This window comes from Acipenser ruthenus, chromosome 9 (assembly GCF_902713425.1).
Source record: "Acipenser ruthenus chromosome 9, fAciRut3.2 maternal haplotype, whole genome shotgun sequence".
Taxonomy (NCBI): Eukaryota; Metazoa; Chordata; class Actinopteri; order Acipenseriformes; family Acipenseridae; genus Acipenser; species Acipenser ruthenus.
The window spans coordinates 12,464,578-12,491,290 of record NC_081197.1 but is presented as its reverse complement, the minus strand read 5'-3'; the positions used below and the strand labels follow the sequence as shown (position 1 = coordinate 12,491,290).

Here is a 26,713-nt window from a genome sequence, read left to right as displayed (position 1 = left end):
GTTAATCTGTAAAAACTGTTTAAACATTGTTGCCCACTTGATCATTTAATAAAATTTGATAAAAAAAATAATAATAAAAAAAAACTGTGAATTTTTTTCTTTAAAAGCTTGACATGTTGCCATTCTCCAACCAATCGTATTTATTGTTAAAATAAGCAGACAAAGTGTGAAACTGTTTTCTTCTTTCAAGTTTTATATAAATTAAATATTTACAATACAATAGCCTCGAAAAACATGTTATATACTGACATTGGAGAATTGACCCATTTGGTTTATTACTTACAAGTGTCTGACTTTGTGTGTATCAAGGGGAGGGGAAATGGGTAAATACAAGTGTATTGATTTGTACTGTATCAAATATATATATATATAATAGAAGGCAGCAAAATTCAAGAAAATGCAGTTTTAGAAACATATCTCTCTTGAATGCCAAGATCCAAAACCACATTTTTAAAGTATTTCTTGTAGTGGGCTAAAGATGAAACTGAAATTTTACTAAATGTAACAATAAAAGCAAGCATGACCCTTGCAATGTAAATAAGCCACTGCAAATCCCTTTATGCAGGAGGCTAGAACATTGTTTTGTTCTGGTTCAGCTCTAAAAGAATGTTTTTTTTTTTTGCTTTTGTTTTGTTTAATAGCAACCTAATTCAGCGCAAAGAAATCAATTTTCACGGCATTCGGAAAACTGAACGCAACACTGTTTTGTTTTATAACCAGCAGTACAAACCTTATTTTAGGAGACAAAAAGAATAAAAAGAAAAAGAAAATAATGTGTTGGGGCCGGGGACATAAAATAAGGTTTACTGAAAATATTGTTGACTTAGAGAAAAGACTGCCATCGCATTACGGAAATGCATGGTAATACAACTGTCGGTTACAACTTGCAAACTTCAGGACACCAACATTAATGATAAACCATCTTCAGAAACTGTATGCCGAAAAAGGAAACGGTCCAGAACATAAAGTGGAAGTGCTAATCCTAGTTCTAATTACAATTCTTTATATACAAAACTAACAGCAGTTCCCCAGTGCATAATGATGTGTGGGTCTAGGTTTACTGTTGCGGGCACGTCCGAAAAAGAAGAAATATCTGTAATCCATCCGACAGCGGACTTGCACAGTGGATCGAAATTATAATTATTTTTAACAGCACACAACAGGCTCGTTTGATGAATGCATTATTTCCACAAAATTGCATGCCGTTGAAGATGAGAGAAACACGAAGGCAAAACGCCACCATGCATACCGAATAACATTGGCAAAATATAGTCCTCTTTTTTTTTTTCTTTATAAGGCAAGGCAGGGATTTTAATATGTATGTAACTGAAGAGTAATTCACAAATCCAGTATTTCGTGTTTTTTCTTGTTGACATTCTTCCGATCAGAGCCGGGTCCGCCTGGCGTCATCATCGCCACTCGTGCGCTCTTCCTCGTCGCTACGCCATGTAAATGAAGGTGTTTATGTCCGACTCATCCCTCTTGATGTATTTGTGCTCGATAAGCCATTCAATTTGCTCTTTGATCATTTTCTTCTGCGGTAAAAACATGTTTTTTAGAATTTCTACCAGTTCAGTCTGGAGCTGGGCGTTGGTAATCTTCTTGCGCATTTTCATTATTTGGATGATGGCCTCCTAGAAGGAAAAGCACAACAATCAATAATCATGTAAGATAGATCTTTAACAACTTTAACATACTGTAAAAAAGGGGGATATTAGCTCGTGTTTTGGGTGTTTTTTGTTCCTCTGGCATTATGGTTTTCAAATCAATCCAAATCCAAATCTTACCAGCCATGCCCTTCCATCAGCAACGTAGAGCTTACATATGCAGTTTTTAAAACGTCTCAATTTACATCTCTTACTTTCAAGTAGGCTATTTATGTTTTATTTCTTTGGTCACTTCACCGCAGCAGCATGTTCGGGGTCAAAGCATGTCACTGGCCAAAAAGTATTTCAGTCATTGGGGAATGCAGCTGGTTGGTAAGGTGACAAGAAATAAGGCACTTAAGAAATAGTATTTCACTACAGGAAATCGTGAAATCTTACAAGGCTATAGGAGACTAAGCTATTTAACCTAATATGGGAGCAGATACAAATAAATGTTTGCTGTGGTTCTTTGAAAACTGCACGTGAGACCTACATAGCACAACAGGTAAGACAGAGTGAATTACTTCAGAATCTATAACCCCTTTAAGGTGTGGAGTGACGATCTTTAGTCGCAATGCGATACTCAGTTTGTCTCAGTAAAAGGGTTAGTTATAATTTGTATGCACTTCTAATTAAATGATGTTGCTATTTTCCCTATTTTCAACAATGGTTTTAGTTCAGTGGGACTATATATGACATTCAGAAGGTAAAAGTAAAATGTTTCACTACAGTTTAAGCGTGGGGCAGTGAAACTGTTTCAGAATCAAACCCCAAGGTGTTTAATGTCCCAGGACTTGTGTATACAACAATAATTAAATCACAACTGTGATTAAAGATGTGAGTATACAGTAGATCGCAGCAGTAGTAGGTACCAGTAGTCATGATGAATTCATGTTATTTTAGAGCTTAGTAAAAATGAACAAATATTTAATATAAATGTAACAGAAATGTAATCGGACAATCATGTTGGTCCACAGGCAATTACTGTTACTTAAAATGATACCACAGACCTGGGTTCTTAATATTCTTAGCTGGACGATCCCTTCATTTTCCTCCTCTCTCATTCTCTCTGTTGTCAGCTGCAGTCTGCCGATGAGATTAATCTTTCCTCTTTTCTGAACCTTGCTGTTTTTACTGCAACAGAGATTTCCTTTTTGTGAGACAATGTTCATGGAAAACAATCCCACAATTCTCAGAAGAATTAGATTTGTCATTATCAGTTATTAAAATACTGTTAGAATGTACTGGTTCATCAAATGTGTTAAAACACGTATTACATTAAAACTGTTGAGCAATTAATTCCCACCCCCCCTGTAAAATATGTACGGTGCTATAACATTTGTCTTCTAAAAAGGTTCTAGTGTTGGAGGGGTAACATTTTTCTTTGTTACCAGACACTGGCAATGCACAGATATCATACATGCTTTTTGTGTATCTGGATTTCACCATATTAGTTCACAATTCACCCCAAAGGTGCCCTTGCTTGAGATCTGCTTCATGCTTTAAATTGAACAGGATGGAAATGTCTCACTCAAATTCTTGAACAAAAGCATTCAGGGCCAGATTTACCAAAATAACATTAACAGTTGTATTGTACTTCCACAAACAATTGCATAATGCATTGGTATAAACAACTTGATATTCAGTACTTACCCCATTGTGTGTTAAATAAAGAATACAAAACAGTAAGGTTTGTATTATGCATTTACTGTTTATTTTATTTCTTGCTTAGAAGATCTCACTGTTTGGTATTTTGCTACAAAAAACCCGGCCTCCAGCAGTGCAAGGAAGCAAGGACACAGTCGTTCTACTGTAATATAATGCCTGTCTAGACTGCAGTTAATCCTTCAGCCCTACAGTCAACATTAACCTGCGTCATAGTTAGAAACAAATATGCTCAAAATGTCAACATTCCATGTTATCTTACAGTCTTGATTACCTTTTAAAAAACTGATTTTCTTACCTTTATTACAACACGAGAATTTAGCTAATTAAAACGGCTGATATGTGAGAATGATTTAACTGCATCCTTTTTGTATCACTAGTTGTTGCCACCCTGATGAAACCCCATATACATTATAAACATGTCAAATGTCAGACCTGTAGATGAAGAGCACCTGTCTCTACAGGCATGCAGTGAATGTTCAATGTAATTAAATGTCAGATCTTCTTACATTAAAGAGAACTCCTGGTTCACGAAGAAGAGGGTGCCTTCTGCAAAGTCTTTGGGTGAGTTGACTTGAGGTTCGTATGATAACACCTGCCGCTTTAGCTTTGGAAAAGCTACAAGAGACTTGGGGGGAAATGGAAACGGATAACACAAACATTTGGCAACACACCTTACAGTATTGCGGCTTATTTATTTTGAATTCTGTAATCATTTTTTAAGAACAATATATAAAAATATTCCAGGCCTACAGTACTAACATCTTCCACTGGTGAACACAAAATAGAAAAACACTTCAACTCACACTTTACACTAAGAAGTCAAAAACTGACAATATAAAATCACACATTATTTTTGTCTCACTTTCAAATTACATTTAGGTTCCGACTTCAGGTGCTGTAAACCGTGAAATTTCATTTAAAATGAATGGGCAATTTATAAAATCACTTAAATAAAAGTGAAAAACACACCAGTATAAAAAGTTTAATTCTGATACTGTACACAATTTTAAACACCTATGGAATCACCTATAAGTTATCAAAAATAAATATTTTCTGATGAAATCAGTTCTTGTGATTCTCAGGTGACTATATCATCCCGTCATGATGGAAGATCCTCCAGGAGGAAGCTTACCCATAAGGTCCGTCGAAGCTCTGCGTCTGGGAGCTCAGTTGCCAATTTGAGATTTTCAAAACTAATCTTTTCTCTGGGTCTTTGGTTCCAGGCAAACAGAACGGCCAGCTGAAATGTGGTGACCTCCAGGTCATACTGGCCCACTTCATTCTTAAACGTTATCTACAGGACACAGAACACTTACAGTATTACAACAAGGATACATACTGTACATACAGATTGCCTTAACTGTGTGTGTATATATATATATATATATATATATATATATATATATATATATATATATATATAGAACCTCACTATACTGCAATTCAGTTATATTACAGTCCTAGAGTTGGCTCCCCTTTTCAACAAATATAACCACTAAAAGCTAACTGCGCATGACTATGAATATTAATTACCCTATCACAACATCGTTGAACGTTTTGCTGCCTGGAGATTAAAGTGAAGCAATTGAAAGCTGTTGAGCAAGTGAAAAGCGGAGCTAAACAAGTGGATGTTACATGTGATTTGAAAGTTGGCAATATGATGTGTGAACATACGTGTGAATAAGGACAAGCAGAAAAAAGTAACCGATTACTTTCCAAAGTTGAACTAACTGTCTGTAGGCTATGCCAGTGTATAACAGCAAAAGTCACTGATTTTGATTTGCTCATGCCATTTTATTTAGCAATACAGTAGTTACTACTGGTGCTGTATGTAATTTGTGAATTTTACCATTTGCCCTGCAGCACACAGTATTGGCCCATTTTTCAGTAAATCTGTAAACGTTATATGACACCTGTGATAAACCGAGGGGGTGGTGTGCACACAGACACACACACTAGTATGGGACCACCTACCTGTCAGTCACTTTGATCAGAGCATCTCTAAAATGTAATCAGCACAACTTTATATGAAGGATCAATAACATTTTAAAAGAAATACATCGTGCTGTTTTGGTTTCCAGACAGCCATGTGATCGGAGATCAAGGTCACTCAATAAATTCCCATTAGCGGCTGGTACACCTTCCAAGTTACAAGTAAATACAAAAGATGCAGCAGCTACCAATACATCACGCATCAACCATTTAGCTTGCCCTTTGGACTGCTCCTGTTCGGCTTGGTGTCATTTAAGCAGCTGGATATTTTCAGACAAAAAGAGCTTTGAAAACCACATACTGTTAGGATAATGTGTGTCCCCAAAAGTATGGATATTCAACGTTTTACTGTAAACGGTACGCTACACAATTACACAATCACAATACTGCCTGCGATTCTAATGATCATTATAAAAGTGTCCATATTAAGAGCTCACAATGCCGTTGGACATGAGGTGATGCCAGTGCAGTTTTCTGCCGCTGTGGTTCTTCTTGTAGAACTCCTCGACCTCCGGAATGAGGTCCTCCAGCTCCGTGGGCAGAGACACAAACACCTTCTCAGAGCTCCTGGACCAGGCTCCAGCATTCAGGATTTTAATGTTCGCTGAATCCGCTGAATTGTAATGATAAAGAGAACAAAGCATTAACCTTTAGGACTGGGATCACATATAAATATTTACATACATATTTAATTAGGCTTTTATGCTACCAACTAGTTTCACAGACCCTGATTAGCAGTAATCTTGGGCTACCTTGACTAAGATTATGTTGTCCAATATTATACGAACATAGATCTATGGCAATTTTGATGTCCTTTTTAATAGAAGACCCTGGAACAATTGAACTATCTACCTATCTGTAAAATGAGTGCTGAAAGAGTAAAAACGGAGTGGATGTTACCTGGTAATGCAAGCTTATTGTGTTTATGCATTTCCTTGAATGACTGGTTAAGGTCTTCGGATACTTTAATATCCTGAAACATCCTGGCCAGTTTGTTTACATAGTCTGCAGGCATACCCACTTCCTGTATGGAAAAATACAAAATCAATCACATGAAAAACAATCATTCCTAGATGTTAAGCTATAACTTACAAGAGTGAGGTCAAGTGGACACATTTTAGCTAATGCCTCCATTAGTATAATCATTGATTCGGCAGCAGTGTGGAGTAGTGGTTAGGGCTCTGGACTCCTGACCGGAGGGTTGTGGGTTCAATCCCAGGTGGGGGACACTGCTGCTGTACCCTTGAGCAAGGTACTTTACCTAGATTGCTCCAGTAAAAACCCAATTGTATAAATGGGTAATTGTATGTAAAAATAATGTGTAAAAAATAATGTAATTGTATGTAAAAATAATGTGATATCTTGTAACAATTGTAAGTCACCCTGGATAAGTGCGTCTGCTAAGAAATAAATAATAATAATAATAATAATAATAATAATAATAATAATAATAATAATAATAAGGTAGGGTCAGGAGTGGAAGAAAACACAGAAATAAAACTAGAAACGGGATCTCTGATTAAATGGCTTATAAATAAAAATATGATCTTTTTAGCGGATGCATTTATCATTGCTAGAACCACCAGTGAAACAACAGAATTGGAACTGAAACAATAACATGAGACAGCTGTACCAAATATGAATCAATAACTCAAAGTGTAATGTCTCCAAGGCTGAAACTTTCAAATTACTTCTATATACAGTAGCAGCCATATTAAAGTTACACATACAGCAACATGCATTACCCAGCAACATGCAGTTACTACCTCAACATTTCTCAGAGGTATGTGGCACTGACGTGTGTCAGCAGCTGCTCTGTAAAATGTCCATCATTCGGAAACCAAAAAGTCACACGACCTTGATATGGCAGCCATACTGGGTCATATGTCAAAGTGGTTTTATGAGATATTAGCAGTTCAAGAAGTGGAATTATTGTGTTTTAACTTGTTTGATGTGGTGGTGTGAACCTCTTGCCAGGTCATCATTGTAAATTAGTTCTCAATTGACTAATCTGGATAAATAAAGGTTTTGATTGATTGGAATGGCAATTATTATTATTTATTTATTTGGCAGACGCCTTTATCCAAGGCATGACATATTAGCGTCCTCACTGGGATTCTTAATGATTAATATTTAAACAGGTAGCAGCAGCTACTTACTCTAAGCCACTCCACCATGTTTTCTTCAATCTCGCTGTCAGCTGAAATGTCCAGGATCAAACGGCGAGTCAAATGTGCTTTATGATACCGCATGAAGACATCTTTATTTTGCACATATTTTAGCACCAGTAACTAAGAATTTAAAAAAAAATCATGATCAGTCTACAGGACACATGTGAAAGGTTGGTTATACAAAACACATTAATGTGATTTCTTATTAAAAACCATGGGTATAGAAATGGCTGTTACTGTAAATACTGTGCACTGCATGCTGTACCAAGTCTACACTAGAAAAACATTACTACTGTAGCATGTATACCGAGCATCAAAAGAAACTTATCACTATTATAACACATTACTACTGTAGCATGTATTTAGTTTCACATAAACAGCTATGTAAGGAAGCACAAGTTCTACAGGCCTGGATAAATCCTATGAAATTCGAAAGAATATTTGAATGAATCTTGCCCTGGATACTGTAACAAGTTTACATACCACCTCCTTCAGTTTTGCTTCAATTTCTTCAGAGGTGAGTTTTTTACTAAGCGGTGTTTTTCTTAACAACATGTCACAGTAGTTTGCTAGCAGCTCAGGGCACTTGGACTCAGGCTGTGTTTTTAAACCCACTCTGCATTGGTGCACAAAAAAATAAATAAAATAAAAAAAGACAATATAGGCATTAGGGTTAAAAATAAATTCAATTACTGTATGTTGTATAGAAACTAACAGCTATCAGTATCATGACAATTTATGTCGACATGGCCTTTAACTACAGAACCTGGTACCCTTAACAACTTGCTAAGTGGTTGATTTAAAATCAACCTATACCTTGCCAGGAGCACCGCAGCTGAACCTTGGAGCATTTCACAGCTCTGGGAAACCACCCTGGATTTTTATCCTTTCACGGGATATGTGGTTCATTCAATCAAGGCTGATTCATAAGTGCTGTAAATGCTCCAATACAATCCAGCTGTGGTTTATCCCAACAGAGCATAGGTTGATCAAATGAACCCCTAAGAATGTCTTAACCACCAGAGTAATCAATGTATCTATATGTAGAAATGTAAGTTTGGCACAAACCCCAATACAGCTGCATGTGCACCCCCAAGAGGGACACAATAGTTTTTAAAAACTATTTTAAAGATGCAGTACCATGGTTAAATATCAGATTTGTTTAGATTGCTGTTTTGCTTTTCTGAGCTACAGTACAAAGGTGCTTACACATCATAGTGATAGCCTGCTGCTGCTGCAGATTTGAAAGCAGCATGTTTGTTTAGAATGAGTGTCAAGCAGGCTTCAAGTAGAGAGGGAGTTTGTGTTCCTGCAGCTGAAACTAGCATTAAGGAATGTAAACAAAATGGAAAGCCAACAAGGTCTAGAGTGCACGAACGTGTAAACAACACACAAATGTATTGTAAGCACCCAGTGCCTGCAATATTAACCCAGCAATTGCCAAATTATTTTTTCTTTGACGAAATCATAAAACAAGCTGTAATTTATGTAATTTGATACATTCTAAATCAATATTTCTTAACAGAAAAAAAAATGTAGTCCTTTATTTTGGCTACAAACTGCTGCGTCCTAGTTTGAAGAGTTAGACGTGCCCATAATCAGACCAGTGAAATTTCACACCGGCTATGAAGCTCAAAACATAGCAAATGGAGTTTAATCACCACTGTGGGGATGAAAATACCAAGAAATGTCTAATTTTTAGACAACAATTCCTTATTTTATATTGAGGCGTCAGAAAAGCATCTGAAGGGCTAAATTTGCAAATTTAACAGTTACATTTAGACAACTTTTGCGGTTAACAAAATCAGAGTAAGTTATCATAACAACATAGTAAAAGACAACTTTTAAAGAACACGTAGATGCCAATTAAAAATGCTCCAAAAAATACAAAAGTAGTCTGTTCTCAAATGAGGACAATGGCACTTAAATGGGGGTTAATGTAAGTTACAAGAGACAATGCTGTACTTATCTTCAATACCAAACGTGTGAACAGTCAAATCCTGCACAGCAAGAGTTGAAAATGAAAGGACTCTACAGCCAAAACCACTGGAGCTGGAGCTTTCAAATAAAAACTAGCAAATTATAATACCGGTATGTGTTTCTGGTTATTCAGTGAACCACTCTATGGTTAAATACACCACTATCAATAGAAGCCATGAAGAACTGGAAACGTACTTACCCTTTTTGCTTCAGGGGTAGCTCAAGTTTAAATATTGTGGCGTCATTCACAACAGCTTTATATGCCTAAAAAAAGTCATTCACAATGGTGGAGAGAACCATTTCAGAATCACATTTTTCAGTATCTCAACGACAACGAGGTCCTTCACAGTTAGCTTTTAAATTCATTATTATTTACAGTATTTTTTTAAGTCAAATGTTTCACCACATCTGTTAAACTTTCACAGTGGTAAGCATTACATCTTTGATTTACATTGCAATATATAACACAACATTACGTGCAGTAACATTTTTATAAAAAGGCAACAGAGACTTACTTTGTCTCTGGCAGTCAGAAAGCGAGGGTCATCTTGAAATGCTTCTTTAACTAGTTTACTGAATCGATTAAATAATGTAAGCAGCTGCTCTACATATTTCTCAGAGTCCTACAGAGAAGAAAAAAAGGAAATATAAGCAAGTCAGAACATTTTTAAAATATTTAACAGAGTGAGCTACAAAAGCCAACACACCTTTATCCCTGTCTTAATACATTTTCTAAAAACAATAAAGCAGACAGGAAAACAGATTACAAGTAACAAAATTATACTTTTTGATTAAACTGGTACCACACACATCTGAACAAAGAAATCTATCTACTGTTACTACATTAATCATTCTGGTACCGCAGTTATCGAATCTACTAAATGCCACAACTTACAGTAGTGATCGTTTCAGCTGTTGCTACCATGTCTGCTAACCCGGCACTTATAATATGGTCCTCCAAATCTTTCAGCATGGGTTCGATTCCATTTGGAACTTTATCCATGAGTGAAAACATAAGATGTAGCTCTGAGGAAGAAAGTAAACATAATTAGCATCCTCAACCATACATGCTGAGGCCTTGGGGGAGGGGGCACGACGACAGTTATCATAATGAATGTATCCTCCTTCTTGTTTAGAATCCCTTTGTATAATATTTTCTGTTTCAGTCACCACATTCTGGCTACTTAAACTCAGAAGCCATTTCTGTATCACATATGATAGAATGCTTAGCCACCCTTCTATATTATTATTTTTTAAATCCAGCCTCACAAGCCAGACTTTTTCAATGCAGTACATTGTGTTGCCAGACAGGGGATGGGGGGGGGAGTGTTTTCCACAAGAAATGGAATCTAATTACATAAATAAAGTAGCGTTTCTCATTTTAAAAATGCTCAGGCATTACAGGATTAATCTTTCCCTCTGCAACACTGTGCTCCCAGTGGATACCACACGTGTTCTATGTGATATTTCTTACTGATGTATTTCTGACATCCATTAGGGGCAGTGTTGCAGGGAGACATGGTAAAGCTTACAATCTGGTGTACCAGCTGTACCTGGATTGAGAGCTCAATTGATGCTACAGATTCTCTTTACATTTCTGAGGTTTAAAAAGTCACCAGGAACTGATGATTGAAACAGAAAATAATATACAAAGTGAACCTGAACAAGGATTTACAAGAATACATTTCATTCAATTCCCTCTACGTCAGGGCTTCCCAACCCTGGTCCTCGGGACCCCATGTGTCTTCTGGTTTTCATTCCAACTGAGCTCTCAATTTCTTAGCTAGACCCTTAATTGAACTAATAATTTGCTTAATTAGACCTTTTTAATTGTTCTCAGCTCCTAAAAAGTTGCAGGAGTTCAAGCTACTTATAAAATGGTATACCTAACTTGAAATCTAACTTGAAAACCAGAAGACATCGGGTTCCCCAGGACCAGGGTTGGGAAGCCCTGCTCTACGTTGTTTTATTTTTTCTTTGGAATCACTTACTATCAGTTTCGTTTCTTTTAATCATGCCGGGGCATTCTGCTAAGATCGTCTCTTTGAACGACGTCACAAGTGCATTTACACAACATTCCATAAGCTGAAAACAAGAGCAGCGTGTTAAACAATACAAGAGAGTCATTTTTCAAATATATGCATTTTGCTACAACTATCAATAAAAAGCCCAATTAAATTTGAGAAAGCTAGCCAAATCATTTGTATGAACTATTTTTGTTAAAACAAATACATGTCTATTTTATTTACAGTGTTTCCCACTGAGCATTTCACTTAAAAAGAGGGCTTGTGAGTCAGTCAAAAACCATGGTGGTATAATTAAAAACTGATGGTATGACTTAGTGAAAAAACATTAAAAACAACCATACTTACTGCTTGTACAGAGTTACATTCACGCCTCGTCTCTAAATAACGAAGTGCTCTTTTCTCTTCTTCTCTTAACTTAGCATCAGCCTGTTTGGATTGGACATTGTGAATATCTCTTAATTAAGACAGCAGAAGAACAGGCTATCCAAACGAATTACTAAATGCCACATATCAATTAAGATGGGTGCTATGAAGAAAAAAATCAATTATTATAGTGTTGCAATTAACTTACATATTTCATATAATTCTGAACGCCATTTTGCTGTAAATATGAGGGAGCTTGTGTCCTGTAAAATCTCTCAGTTGAATCCAGATATGCCTTTTCAAAATTATCCCGATAAATCTGAAGTTTGTCTTCGGGGTTGGAGCACAGATTCACTGCGAATAATGCAACACAAATACACAATTTACAACCACGGTACATTCTCCTATTGAAAACCACAATACACAAAGATAATTTGTGTAACTTCCACTGTGGCCTTTAGTAGTAACCTACAATTTAATATAGAAATTAAACAACAATACATTTTAAAACAAATTGTAAGACATTATATTTACGTGTCTGAGAAACAAACCCCCTTTTGGGCGCTTCTGTAAACCAATAGAGAAGTATAACACTGGGTAAAATGTAGTGATAAAAATATCGGATTATGTGACCACGCAAAGATGAGGTCAAACTGGGCTTACCATAAGACTCTCGGACTCCAATGACGAGCTGCGAGTCAAATGCCTCTCCCAATCGCTCTGCGTGCACCAGTTTCATTGCACTGTCCTGCAGCCGATTCTTTATATTGGAAAAGATGGACTCATTCCACGTGTCAAGCATGAGCTGAAAAAGAACAAAAGAAAATTAGGAAAAACACTGAATATTTTTTGTTTTATTTTTTTTAGCTCACCTACTAGAATCCTGGTTTTGGAGACAGAAGTCTGCAAGTTCAAACCCTAAGATTGCTTGTGCAAGGTTGCAGTAAGTTGATGCCTTACATGGGTCTATATGGTTCACCTTAGTGTACTGTATCTAATTAGATCTGCAGGCTCTTCTGTGTAGATTTCTTAAAGTCTCTTTTTGCCAATTAGCTGGTCATAGAAACTGCTTTCGATTGGCTAAAGTCCAAAGTCAGGAGCTTGTTCATTAAAGCATGTCATTTTTTTGTTAACTCAAATCCTATTAGAATCAATTTCCTAACAAGCTAAATAAACACAATAAAGTGATTTTGCTCCAGTGCAAACCACTGCCCCACTGTTGTTTCAATTAAAAGGAATTCACAGCTGACAACATTACAGAGTTAGAAATGAACTACTCTTGTAAATGGTACACAGTAAATCTGGTCCAATGGAATTCTTTTTTTTCCCCAGGAGCAGTATAAATACATTTTGGCCCCAATGGAATTAGCGACCCCACATAATCATTACTTCCCCACTGAATGTGAACCGTGATTGGTTCCTACCTTTCTCACAATGCTGTCTTCTACATTTGACTTCTTGTTGCTGCCCTGTTTCCCCATCAGTGTAATCTCGAGCTGGCAGAATGGCTTGGGGAGGATGTCACACTGAGTGAAGAACTTTCTCCATTCCACAATGTAGGCTTTGAGTAATGCGGTGTCATCCTGATGGCTCAACACTCTCTAATGGGGAAAAAAAATAGATTGTGTATTATATTCAGATATATTATATAGCACAGTTACTTACAGTTCCCTGCTTTTTACCTTCTGATAATAAGTTAAAGTGATTGTGGCAATCAAAATAATTCCTTATATGTTACCTGTTGCGCAGTTTATTTGTTATATGTCTCCACCCGTTCAATGGCTTCTTCCCTGTCATTAACCAACAAACTGCTTCCGCTATTGTCTGACATGCTTTCAGTCAGTAACAAGCTTTGACCCTGATGACACTGCTGAGGTAAAATGACCCAGGAAGTGTAACATATCCTGAGAATAGGGCATAGAAACTAAGAACTTTCTTGATATCCAGATATCATGTTTTAAAATGAAAATAAATCTGGGATTAAATGCATAATAGACGACAATATCCCCTTGATCAGTGATAATAAATAGACTTAAGTCCGGTATTATCCTAATCACCTTACAACCTGCAGTGTGTTGGTCAACTTACTGCCTGTGCTTGTTTGATAAAATCAAGGATATCTTCTTTCAAAGCCTGGTGGATTTTTGCTGGACCTTTGTCATCCCAAAGACAAACTGCATGAACATCCCTTCAATAAAAAAGGTATATTTTAGGAATCAGTTACACACATTATCCAGGGCTGCAATCACACAACCTATTTTTTTTTTTTTTTATTTAGTCGTCGCCAATAGTTTTTACCCCGGTTTTCTCCCCAATCTGGAATGCCCAATTATTTTTTTTATCCTGGGTCACCACTGCGAATCCACCAGAACTATAGTTCCGGAGGACAACTATAGGTCTGAATGGCTCCATTGCACACCTGCAGGGGTCGCTGGTGCGCGGTGAACCGTGGATTGCCCTGCCGACCTGGGCACCGCTCGGCCAATTGTGCGCCGTCCCCTAGGAACCCCCGGTCATGGTTGGCAATGACATAGCCTGGATTCGAACCTGCGATCTTCAGGCTATAGGGCGCATCCTGCAGTCTACGCAGAGTGCCTTTACTGGATGCGCCACTCGGGAGCCCCCCCCGACACAACATTTGTAAAGCTACATTGAGACCTTTCACATTCATGACACCCTGAAGCCACCTAAATATTTATGACCAACGCCATAGAGGATTACTGGTCTTGAGGCAATGGTGAAACTCAGAGGTAACCCCACATGGACTGTGTTACAAAAACTCATGTAAAAATGTTGTAGGAAAGTTCATTCTTTGTGTCAAAGAAATTGGCTCAAAGGCCCCTTCTCTTCAAACTTACAAATAAAAATATGAAGTGAACTCATATGATTGTATGTTAACAAACAAACAAGTTATTTTGTAATACAAAAATGTCTTGGATATAAGGCTGTTCAGTAACTACAAATAATACTTTCTCTGACCATAAAAAGCATTTAATTTATATAACTGTTGTCAATATAGGAGGCTGTGTGGTCCAGTGGTTAAAGAAAAGGGCTTGTAACCAGGAGGTCCCCGGTTCAAATCCCACCTCAGCCACTGACTCATTGTGTGACCCTGAGCAAGTCACTTGACCTCCTTGTGCTCCTTCTTTCGGGTGAGACGTAATTGTAAGCGACTCTGCAGCTGATGCATAGTTCACACACCCTAGTCTCTGTAAGTCGTCTTGGATAAAGGCGTCTGCTAAATAAACAAATAATAATAATTTCTTTACTGTGCAAACGCCCTTTCAACCAGACTACTCTTATTCAAGTCACATCCAAGTTTTAAATCAATGGCATTTAGGAATATGACAGGCATAGAATATACCAGAACTGAATACAGAAAAAAAATGTCATTAATTAAAAACGACTAATAGACTAATAGCAGGAAACCAATGGGCCCTTGGCAACGGCACTGTAATCACGTGACCTCTTTCCAAGCTAGCAGACGCAGTCAGTTTAAGCTGGTTCCCAACTCCTCCCCGAGTCCGTAGCGGCGAGATGGTTCAGAGTTTTGATTTGGTTCATCTTATCCATCATATTTGCCAGGTATGACGGTATATCGAGATATTAACTCACTGCGGTATTAATACCATAACAAAAAACATTATTGCGATAACTATATTGTAAATAAGTGAGTCTGGAAGGCAGACTTTAACACAGAATTCACCTGTACTGCACTGCTAGATGGCTTGACTAGTAATAAAGGAAAGAAAGAATCGTTTTAACGTAATTTACACACATTATTTATTAGAAAAAATCCGACTGTTAAAATAAATTAAACTAAAAAGTAAATCTTTTTTTATTATAGAGGTTCGCTTTGTGGCTTTGGCTGGCATCAGTAATGATTTAAAGCAGTATGCGGCGTCTTCACTCCACCAAATACAGTATGTGTTATGCTCTGTTGAATTTTATAACTCACGCAGTGTTCTAACTTAACTTGTATTATGGATTTACACTGCTGTAAAACCACTGCTTCATTGTACAGGTGTGGATAAAATGTGACATTAAGCAAGTATAATATCCTTGGAATAGTCTAAACTGAGTCTTAAAATAAATGAAAAAGCTGTAAAATGAGCCCTTAATTCAGTCACTAGACTCAAATGAAATAATGTAAATCACTGTTAGGACGATTATAAAAATAAAAATTTCAAAAATACAGGGGCAGCTGTAAAAACAAAAACGAGAAAAAAAACAAAAAAAGTTTGAAGCTAAATGACTAAATGTTTGAAATTTGAATCAAATACACATAACAGCTAACATTTTACTTTTCCTCGGCAACAGTTTAGTAAACTCGTCAATGCATATTTGTTGGCCGTGATTTGAACATTGTGGAAGCATGCGCGCCTGCGTAGTGTAGCTATGAAACACGATGCACAGGGAAAACATTACCTGAAAAAGCAACGTTAAAGCAGTGCTGCAAAATAAATACAATCTAAAATCAATTTGACCAGCAAATATTTGAGCATTACAGCTACCAGGGTACTCTCAGAGCACATGTTTAGCACTAGTGGGCACATTCTAACACCTTTTTGTTCACGCCGAAACACAGAACACCTGAATATGCTTTTTTGATGATTCTGTTTCTTATTTGTATATGCCTAATATCAGTAGAACTGCTTGCTTTTATTTTGAGGCAGGTCTGATTTCCATAAAAGGTGTTTGTTTTTATAGAGATATTCATTTATTAAGAACACTAAGGGCCCCATTTTGAAGCGATTGCAAAGTTTGCCCTCATTTTTCTGAAACAACTCAAAAGAATAATGTAATTGCTCCAACCTGCAACAAATTTGTTTCTTGATAGTCTCATAATATTGATGATGTTTTTTCCTTTCAGAAAAAAAGGAGGGAAAACTTTGCAATTACTTCAAAATCGGACCTGTAATATCACAATAATATTGCGATAACTTCTGGACTAATATCGTGACATCAGCCAGGACCCTGTCAAACTGTCATATTTTTCACATCCCATTGGGTATCTGGGTGTAATGAAGATGGCAAGTACAGATCAAAATGCCACTGAGAAAGAAGTGAACAAATGGCATGAAATCAAAAGCAGCGCAGCTTTCCAGTAAACAGTTGAGTATTTGGGTGCAGACAAGATCAATGCAGACAGCAAGAACAGGGATCATTTGCTGAAAGTTAAACACACAATGTGTTCTGGTAAACACCCCATCTACACCTCCTGCTTCTTCTCTTTAGTGGCATATCGGTCTCCACTCGCCATCTTAACTGCAGTGCAATTAGATATCCACAAAGTATGACAACTAAGCCAGGATCCAGCAAGGCATAAGCATGAGAGCGTCCAGGAAGCAACTGACAGCCAGTCCAGCACCAGGGTTTGAAGTGCATTGGGAATGCTTATTTAATTCTCTGCTCATGGATTTATTCAATGTAAAACCTGAAGACATGCCAAATGTTCCTAAATTAAGAACTCAATATTTTATCCATTAACCAAACAAGTAAAAAGATGAAAAAATTTAATATTTTTCTATGAGATGAGCTGAAAGCTTAGAAGAGGGCATGTGGGTTGTGATGGCAATGGTGGGCATATTTTCACTGCAATATATGTTATCAACAACTACATATGTTAACTGTACCAATGGCATTGCAATAATGACAAGCTTGCATTAGTGAATAACAAAAACATTTATAGTCATCCTGCAAAGAGAGTACAAAGATATCACTTTCATCCCTGATTCATAGATGTAGGTAGTGTACGTACGAAAACAAATCGAACCACTGCTGTTTTGTCACGGATTCCTGGCGCAATAACTTCAGAACGATGGGGCGCATCAGATCCCATTTGTCCTCAAACTGGAGGGAGCCTTTGTTCTAAAGGAAGGAAAAAAAGGTTACTGGAAAATCACATGCTGTAACATTCCCTAATTTCGGATGAGGATTCCCCAAAATAATTAGCCCAACAAATCTCAAGCCAGAATTCTGCATATTGTAAGTAGATCGTAACATGGATACTTCTGGTATTTTCAAGCTATGTCACGATTTACACACAGGACTCTCCACTACAGATACACTACACTGAGCATCCCGTACGCCCCAATACAATTTAAAACACTTCACTGCAACACAGACTAGAACCAGTTCAGTACTGGGATATGCCTGCAGTGAGTGATCTTTGTTTTCAAGTCATTTTTACAATGTTGCAGAAATCAAATTTAGCTGTCACTTTTGAAATCTTACTAAAAACTTATCCTTGCTCATATTTTGCTATAGCTTTTCATGTTTCGGTATGTTAGCAAAAAGATTGCAGCATTCTGACTTCTCATGCAGCCGCGTTGGAGGACTACCCCTCAGTGCAATACTATGTCCCAATTATTACTTCCCAATTATTACGTTTTACTCCTATTAAGAAATTGTCAAAATAAACAAAACAAACCAAAACATCACTGTTGATTTATTTTATTTTCTGTTCTAAAAATGGTAGAAATAGGAGGCTGTGTGGTCCAGTGGTTAAAGAAAGGGGCTTGTAACCAGGAGGTCCCCAGTTCAAATCCCACCTTAGCCAGAATGCACAATATTGCATCGGTCAAGGATAGTTTGTATGATAGTATGTAAAAAGGTTAGAAGTTGTTGCGTTCAGCACTGGTTGAAATAATACTGCAGAGAGAGAGAGATTCACACCTAGGCTGATGTTTGAAGTGATTCAAAATATGCAGGGTGAGGCAAGTCGCAGGATGACTGCCTAAACATAATTTTGTATACTTGTTTATTTCTGCATTTTCTGTGATTAGGATTCCACATTTGAACAGGAGTTTTGTTATGTGCCTGTCCTGTATATTTTAAAATATATCTGCATGCATACATGGTTAGGTAATCTGTATTGACATGGCTCCAAACTGTAATGTTTTCAAGAGCAATTTTAACAGGCCAGCTCTGGAATGGGAAGACTGCACTTCAACACGTATACAGTAATGCAAAGCAATGCTGTTGGAAAGAAAAATGTTATAAAGTGCCTGTGCATTCAAATAGTATTGTGTTTGAGATCAAAATGGTACCATTATTTTCATAATATAACCTAAATTATATGAGGCCTACAAGGTGCACAGTATACTCAGGTAATAGTGTTTTATATAATATACGGCTGTGTTTTTAATAGGGTAGTATACAAGATGTGTGATTATACAATGAATTATACACAGGGTGAGTGTTATATTGTTAAAATGACTGTATACAGTAGGTCTATGCACCATTCACTTGTGGGATGTCCAAATGCACTCAAAGTTTACCGGTCGCAGCCAGAAAAGTTTGAACACCCCAGTTTTAAGCCATTCTTTATTGTAGCTGCAGAAAGTGGCAGAGGACTAGAAAACATGTATAGTCTATATTGCACCTTTAGTGACTGCCTCTCCACACACTCGCCTTCTGCTCAGGACATTTAACTGCACTAAGCTGATTTTACTCTTCTTACTGAACTGGGTCCTTTTTTCCCTTGCTATTCTCTCAGATGACTGTGCTTTACTTTTTGTGCTTCAGTTCACTTTTGCTCTATTGGTCTATAAGCAATCAGACCATGTGACTACCAGCACAGGAAGAAATTAGGTATTATGAAGCATTTTTTTATTGTTATTTTTTTTCTACCAAAATTATATTTGGGATGTGGGCATTGTTAGTTTCGGTCTGAGTCTACCTTCCCCTTTGTTTCAGTCTCTTCAGCCTGCATTTGTTCTCTTCAAACTTTATGGTTTGTGTTTATTATGGCTGAAATCTTGGCACCAACACCACTGTACTTTCAGTATTACTGAAGTAAAAAAAAAAAAAAAAAAAAAAAAGAGAGAGATTACACAAACAAGGCCTTGTTCATAAAAATAGGATGTGTTTTTTTTTTTTGTTGTTGTTACTGGATTTAACATCCTATGCCCTTCGATTTACACCAAACCCGTGCTCAGGGTTATTCACGGCAAACACCCCAAAATGTACATTTTCAGCCTGATCGGGTCAAGAGGTCATACGTTACAGAGGGATCAAAATTTGGTAGATTTAAGAAACAAAACCTCCTCTCCTATGTGCAACAGTCTTTTTCCTCAGCTTTCAACTGAGCCACCCAAGGAGATTCTCACAACGATTTCTGTTGGACTAGTTGAGGTGGGAGACTTGAAGCTTGTTCTGGTAAATGGGGTTGAATCTGTGTAGGCGTAGTGCTTCATCAATGGTCAGTGTTGACTTGAACCTGTGTTCTAAGTTTTCAGCAATGAACACAATCTATTTTTCAGAGACAAAGGTGAAGGTTATGCTGTGCAAGGCAGTCTTGCAGAGCAAAAGCACATCCTTTGTGGTTATAGCCACTGCTCATTTTTGTTGTCTTTCTCTTGGCTGTTCTCCCGACACCATCACAATCTGAAGTCCAGTTTATGGTAGCAAGCTTGATCAAATTGTACCCGTTTTTGTATGGCCAGCATAGCTCTCACTAAAGTACTGAATTTTGTGGTGCAGTTTTTCCTTCTGTTGGGTTTGGAGTATGGATTGGGAGGAGTGCACAGCTAACATTAAAAAAGAGATCATGGTCAATGCTTAAAACCCAGGACTAATTGGTTGTAGCTGACAAAATAATTCCACTTCCATTCATTATATACTGTAGCTCTCAAATGTGCAATTTTGAAAGAAACACATGTTATTTAAAAAGCATGACATCTGGTACAACTGTCATTTCTGTTTGCAAGCTATGCTTTCAGATTGTATTGCACTTGCTTGTCTATGTCACCTTGAAGTTATTATTATTATTATTATTTATTTTATTTCTTAGCAGACGCCCTTATCCATGGCGACTTACAATTGTTCCAAGATATCACATTATTTTTACATACAATTACCCATTTATACAGTTGCTTGCTCAAGGGTACAGCAGCAGTGTCCCCCACCAGAAACTGAACCCACGACCCTCCGGTCAAGAGTCCAGAGCCCTAACCACTACTCCACACTGCTGCCCGTTGAAATTGTTGAAGTTGAAATTGTCCTGCCCCTTCTTTTCTCTCAACCAACCACATTTGTCATAGAAAACACACTGCTGATGTGAAATGACCCAGGAAGTGCAAGCGTGACATATTTCCTGAGAAAAAGGCATGAAAACTGAGATATCATGTTTTAAAATAAAAATACATATTAGTTTTTTGTTTTTTTTTCAAAGCTGAAAATTTGAGACAGGTAGCTAAAGCATGAACAAAACAGGTACAATTTATGGAAATATTTTGTGACCTACAATCACTTTATTGGGCACACAAGGTCTACACAGATTCATCCCCAATTCCTACATCCAGCTTCAAGTCTCCAATGCATAAAAAACTGTGAGAATCTCCCGCGATGGCACAGATGAACACAAAGCTGAGGAAGAAGATACTGTTACTTATAGGAGAGGGAGTTTTGTTTTTTGCATCTATGTAGATACAATTTGGATTGTATTGATTGAAAACCTCTATGAAGTATTTTGAAACTTTGATTTATTTATCAAGTCCATGCACCCAGGGGGGAAATCAGGGCAGTATCTCTGGATAGAGAAGGGTGAGAAATGCTGGATCCCCCTTGAGAACAGTGTTCAATGACCAAGTCTCACTTCACCTTCCACAACAGGCTGCAACTTGTGGGTTTAAAATCCAAGACTGAGGAAAAAAATCCAACAAGACTGAGGAAAAAAAAAAGTGTCACTTACTGGTCATTTATTTTTGTTCCAGCCATTTATTATTCAGAATGTTCTGGTACTGCCTTCCTGTAACTTTGTACATGTTTACAAAAACTTTGACCTTTCCATTAGTTTCTTTCCCAGTTTCTTATTTATTTATTTATTTTTTGCCAAAGGTCAAAATCTTTATTAAGGGGTAACTACTACTTTTTAAAAAACGTGTTTTTAATATCATTTTTGGATTCCTCAATTTTAATAAAAAGACACCTAACATGTCTCTGAAATAGTTTTTGAGTTAAAGACCGTTTAGGCCTTTGACCCGATAAGGCTGAAAACGTAAACTTTTTTTTTTTTTTGCCTTGAACAACCCTGAACACTGAGTTTGGTGTAAATCGGAGGAGGTAGGGTGTTACCTGTTGGGTTTAGTTTTTTTAAGAGCTTAAGGTGTAGCCATGGCAACAAGAGACTCAAAATCCAAGTGCATTTAAAAGTGCCACTCCAGTAGGTGACAGAAGTTACTTGCAAGCTGCAATTCTTTCTTTGTATTCCACCTACATACAGTAAAACCTCGCTCTTGTAATTGAGAATTAGACAAATGAAATATGGGAATACCATTCAAGGGAAATCACTTAAGACATTTTATTTCCATAGCTTCGTTGGTTGCCCTTTCAAATGTACTACAGCTGCAATGCAAGGTAGGCTACATATTTCAGATGCTCATTAAATTGGGGATTTTGCAGGCCATGGGTGGTGTGCGATGGGTTTGTGCTCCACAAACCTCTCCAGAACAACTCAGTTCCAGGGATGCACCTGATTAGATACACTGCTCAGATATGCATGGGTATCGAATCTACCCTCCAAAAGAATTACAGGTCCCAGAACATGCTACAAAAAGAATCACCAGCAGTCATAAAGACAGTTATGGCTATGTTACATCCATGTAACACTATGTTTTTTCCCATGGTTCAGCTGTAAACTATTAACATGGGTTTCAGTTGCTAGACACCTGACCATCTAATTCTTCATTAATCAATTGACACCTACCCAGTAAAAAGTTACCTGTGAAACATGGGGTGAAACTGAACATTAATATTTTAAATATAGTGTCAGATGTCACAAAAACGGCAGTGCCAAAATGAATGAATGCTTTAAGAAAAGAACAGTACCTATTTACTACTTCTCTATTCGTGGTTATCAAATATTTCACAAATATAAATAAAGTAATTCATCAGAAGTATTGCAGTTAATTTCAGCACACTGTGACCTATACACTGTGTTCCTTAAATTGCTCACAAACACTACTTACATTTGCATTATTGTATTTGAATTGTATGGGGAGGCAATAAAGATGTAACACATACATATATGGCCCTTCATCTAAAAAATACTATTCAATTTATCTCAAACACATGAACGCTTTTTAAAAATCAAAGCAATGCGACAGCAATTACAGAAGTGAATCATACAGTTACAGTACTGTGAATTGATTGACTTTACCTTGCAGTACTCTCCTGGTACTGTAATTAGACCCAGATGAGTTAGTATGATTCATTGTGCATTTTACTGTATCTGTATACTGTTACTGATGTAAATCAACGAGGTCACTTCCCCACATTTAGAGGTTCTGGTGTATGAAAAGCAGGGGGTGAACCAACAGCAATTTATTTATTTGAAATAAGTACGCCTCTGGCAATAGATTCTGTGCAGAACTGAGCTCCCAGGTAAAGCTCACATCCACCAGTCATGCAGAATTAAGACACGACTGCTACTATGTAAGAAGGTATTAAGAAAATTAATGTATTTAGAACGAAGACATTTTATGTTATACATTTTACTAAAAAGCTTGAAGCTTTACCTCAATAAAATATATGGACCATACAACAAACATCAATAAATATGATTGTGGGACACACATGTTTATAGGTACAAAAGTGGCAGCCGGCGCTTCGTGGGATATACTAGGGACTGCCCACACTGTGTCTCTGGCATTTGCAATCACTAAGTAAAAAAAAAAAAAAAAAAAAAAAACACACACAACAGTGTGTGTGTGTGTGTGTGTGTGTGTGTGTGTGTGTGTGTGTAATTATATATATATATATATATATATATATATATATATATATATATATATATATATAATTATGCACAATATCGCAGTCTTTCGTCATACCTACTCATGACAGGACTATAATTAACGCACTTTTTTTTCTCTCGATGGAAGATTTATACCTGGTTAGTTTTCAAATGTTAACATGCTCCTGCGCTTCAGCTATTAATATTAACTAACATTAAGGTTCATGGTTACAACACGACATTGCGATACATACATGTATTCATTATTAAATGTCTCAAATGTAACAAGACGCTATATTGATAATAATAATAATTTGATTAACTGTCCCTGGTCAGTAAGACGTGTAAGAGATCCGGGCAATCGCTATACGTTTATCTGAATACAGTCAATAATTAGTACACACAATTGTGAAGTACTTTGTATCTGAAAAAAATACAAACACTGATTATTTCCTATAAGACCCATATTCTGGGAATATTACATTTTTTTTATTATTTTTTTTACACCCAACATGAACAAGAGCCAGCTATTTCCAGCCAGCAGTGATAGCTTTAATTCCTCCTCCATTCATCTGCAAAATTCTGCAACGATCACTACATGCTCTTTGTTTTGTTAAAAGTAGCCCATTTAAACCCATGCAGCAGACCACAAATTCACGTTATATCCAATACAATCAACACACTATCAATATTAAAACGAAGTGCCTCTTACCTTTAGCAAATTAGACGTCGCCATGTTCCCTCAATTTATCGCCTCACGCACTCTCGCGAGATTTACAGGGTTTAGTTATCAAGGGGCCTTAAAGATTGAGCAACATAAAATGCATTTCTGTTCACAAAGTTTTAAATTTTAGCGGTTCATAGATTTAAAAAAAAAACAAAAAAGCCTGCAACTGCCTATTGCTGCCTTTAAAACTGTATCCAGTTTGCCTTCATATGCTGTGGTTTACCGGGATATGGTGTTAGAGCTGCAGTTTTATGACCTTTCACAATGTAATTCCTGCTTGGAATCGTGTGTGAGCGGGTGCTAAACTTAGCCTTCATAACGAAGTATATCCATACAAGGGTATCACGTGATCTGGATACTGGAGACTTGATGGGAAGGTTGAGACTTCAAGAAAGCAAACCTGTGTTAACAGCGGCGCCCTCTATTGTTAACACAGTACATTAATAAAGTTGTTTACTCAATTTAAAAAACATTTTTAGTCACAGTAAAGATCATAATATTTGTGTGATTTCTTTAGTTTTTTAACTGTGATTTTGTTACTGTGATTGTGTTATTTTTTCTAACATTACAGTGTTTGGACAAAACAAATACCACCTGCCAGTTTCAGTCAAAATAGCCAAGACAGCAGGGGGGGCGGTAGTCATAGTAATAGTAGTTAGACTGCAGAAATAGTCACACTTGTTACTGCCTATTCCTTCAGAACAATTAAACATCTTGAAGATCTCACAGTGTTATAGCAGGTTTCTATTTTTTTGTGTGCTGTAGATATGGTGCATTTTAATGTGTACCCAACAATTTACCATTTGATACCCAGAGAGCTAAACTGTCTCATCTGTCCAGCAGATAATAAGTACAGTAGCAATTTTGCATGCAAGACTTCTCCAAAATTATGTTTTGTACATATTTACTGAAACATCATTGCCTGAGCAAAACAGCATACATTTGTTGAAATACAAAAATAAAGCAGATCTATACTTTTTTAAATTGTACAATTTTAGGGCAGCAGTGTGGAGTAGTGGTTAGGGCTCTAGACTCTTGACCAGAGGGTCGTGGGTTCAATCCCAGGTGGGGGACACTGCTGCTGTACCCTTGAGCAAGATACTTTACCTAGATTGCTCCAGTAAAAACCCAACTGTATAAATGGGGAATTGTATATAACAATAATGTGATATCTTGTAACAATTGTAAGTTGCCCTGGATAAGGGTGTCTGCTAAGAAAAAAAATTCCTAACAAATACTGTTTTACAAGCATGTTGGCTGAAACTGTTGGGAAAAAAACTGTATTCTGTTGTACTGTATCAGTCCTGTGTCTGTGAAGTATAAGGCTAGTTTGGTTTCAAACCTTTTAATCTGGTACCGTTTTAAATGGAAGTAAAAATGTTACCTTAAGCAAACTAGAGCTTTCTCTGTTGAATGCCTTTGTTGGCGTAATGAAGATTGATTGTGGTATATAAAACTGAAAGTGTAATATCAAGATTCATTTGAACTTGCCTCAGGCAGGGGCTCCTCTTCAACATTTACATAATGTACGAATTGGAAAAGGGCAACCTGAAAATAAAATATACGTTTTTTTGGATTAGTCATGTTAGACGTGTGGACTTGAAATTAGGGTTATTTAAACGAAATTATGAAAGACTATAGGAAAGCTATATTATTTATTTGCCCCTTTCTACGTTTTGGTCAAAACTCGCCTATAGGTACTTGGCCATGACAAACTCCAGTGAGTGACATTACCTCCTGTTTGTGTTGAATAATTGGCTGCTGTGCCCTGATAGTGCAGCAGGTAGAAGAAGCTGGACTGATTTCTGGACAAAGATAATAAAATGAATTACAATAGTGAAGTGCGGGACTGTTTCAAGAGTTACTTTCTTTGTTCTTTGGGATGTGAGCATTCTCCCCTTTACTATTGTTTAATCTCGCTGTGGCCCTAGTTCATTCTATTTTAGTCAATTGTGAATGTTCTGTATTTCAGTTAACATTTTTTTAATGCAGATTGATTAAACTTGCAGTTGTACTGATATTACAAGCCCTTAATCGCAGTAGCATGTTAATGGTAATGTGATAGACGTGTGGGAGCAACCACAACAATAGCTGGTCTAGGATTATTTTATTGGGTTTGGTTTATGCATGATCATTTTTCACATAATTTGTTACGTTCACTATTAAAGCTTATTCTGGCCGTCTCATTTTTTATTTATAGAAGTGTATATTTATATGGTATTATTTTGCACAGACTGCTAGTATTACTAGTTGGAGGCTCTATAGTTTGTGTTAGATAAAAACAGAGTGCTGATTGACTTGGACCTAAGGGGTGCATGGAGTATGTTAGCACACTGCTGTTATGACATCTTTCCATCTGGCACTAGGACCGACTGGAAAGCTATTTTAAATCAGGCAGG

General features: G+C 37.0%; 1 protein-coding gene across 1 annotated transcript; it reads right to left on the bottom strand.

Moving 5' to 3' along the window:
* Nucleotides 1–623: 623 nt before the first annotated feature.
* On the bottom strand, nucleotides 624–24,636 carry LOC117973030 (cullin-5). The gene is made up of 19 exons (XM_034923941.2): nucleotides 24,300–24,636; nucleotides 17,609–17,718; nucleotides 13,936–14,035; nucleotides 13,272–13,448; nucleotides 12,511–12,652; nucleotides 12,056–12,201; nucleotides 11,830–11,910; nucleotides 11,449–11,542; nucleotides 10,353–10,483; nucleotides 9,973–10,080; nucleotides 9,657–9,721; nucleotides 7,961–8,093; nucleotides 7,466–7,597; nucleotides 6,207–6,330; nucleotides 5,744–5,919; nucleotides 4,447–4,608; nucleotides 3,821–3,939; nucleotides 2,657–2,780; nucleotides 624–1,634 (listed from the first exon to the last, which is right to left on the bottom strand). Exons 1-19 carry the CDS (start codon nucleotides 24,321–24,323, stop codon nucleotides 1,440–1,442), a joined length of 2,343 nt encoding a protein of 780 aa, XP_034779832.1. The 5' UTR covers nucleotides 24,324–24,636; the 3' UTR covers nucleotides 624–1,439.
* Between the last annotated feature and the right edge of the window lie 2,077 nt (nucleotides 24,637–26,713).

Coding starts and splice junctions, on each gene's coding strand:
- LOC117973030 (XM_034923941.2), bottom strand. CDS start 24,323: ATGGCGACGTCTAATTTGCTAAAG. Junction 17,719..24,299: donor CGACGTCTAATTTGCTAAAG/GTAAGAGGCACT, acceptor TCCTTCCTTTAG/AACAAAGGCTCCCTCCAGTT. Junction 10,484..11,448: donor TAAAAGAAACGAAACTGATA/GTAAGTGATTCC, acceptor TTTCTTCCTCAG/AGCTACATCTTATGTTTTCA.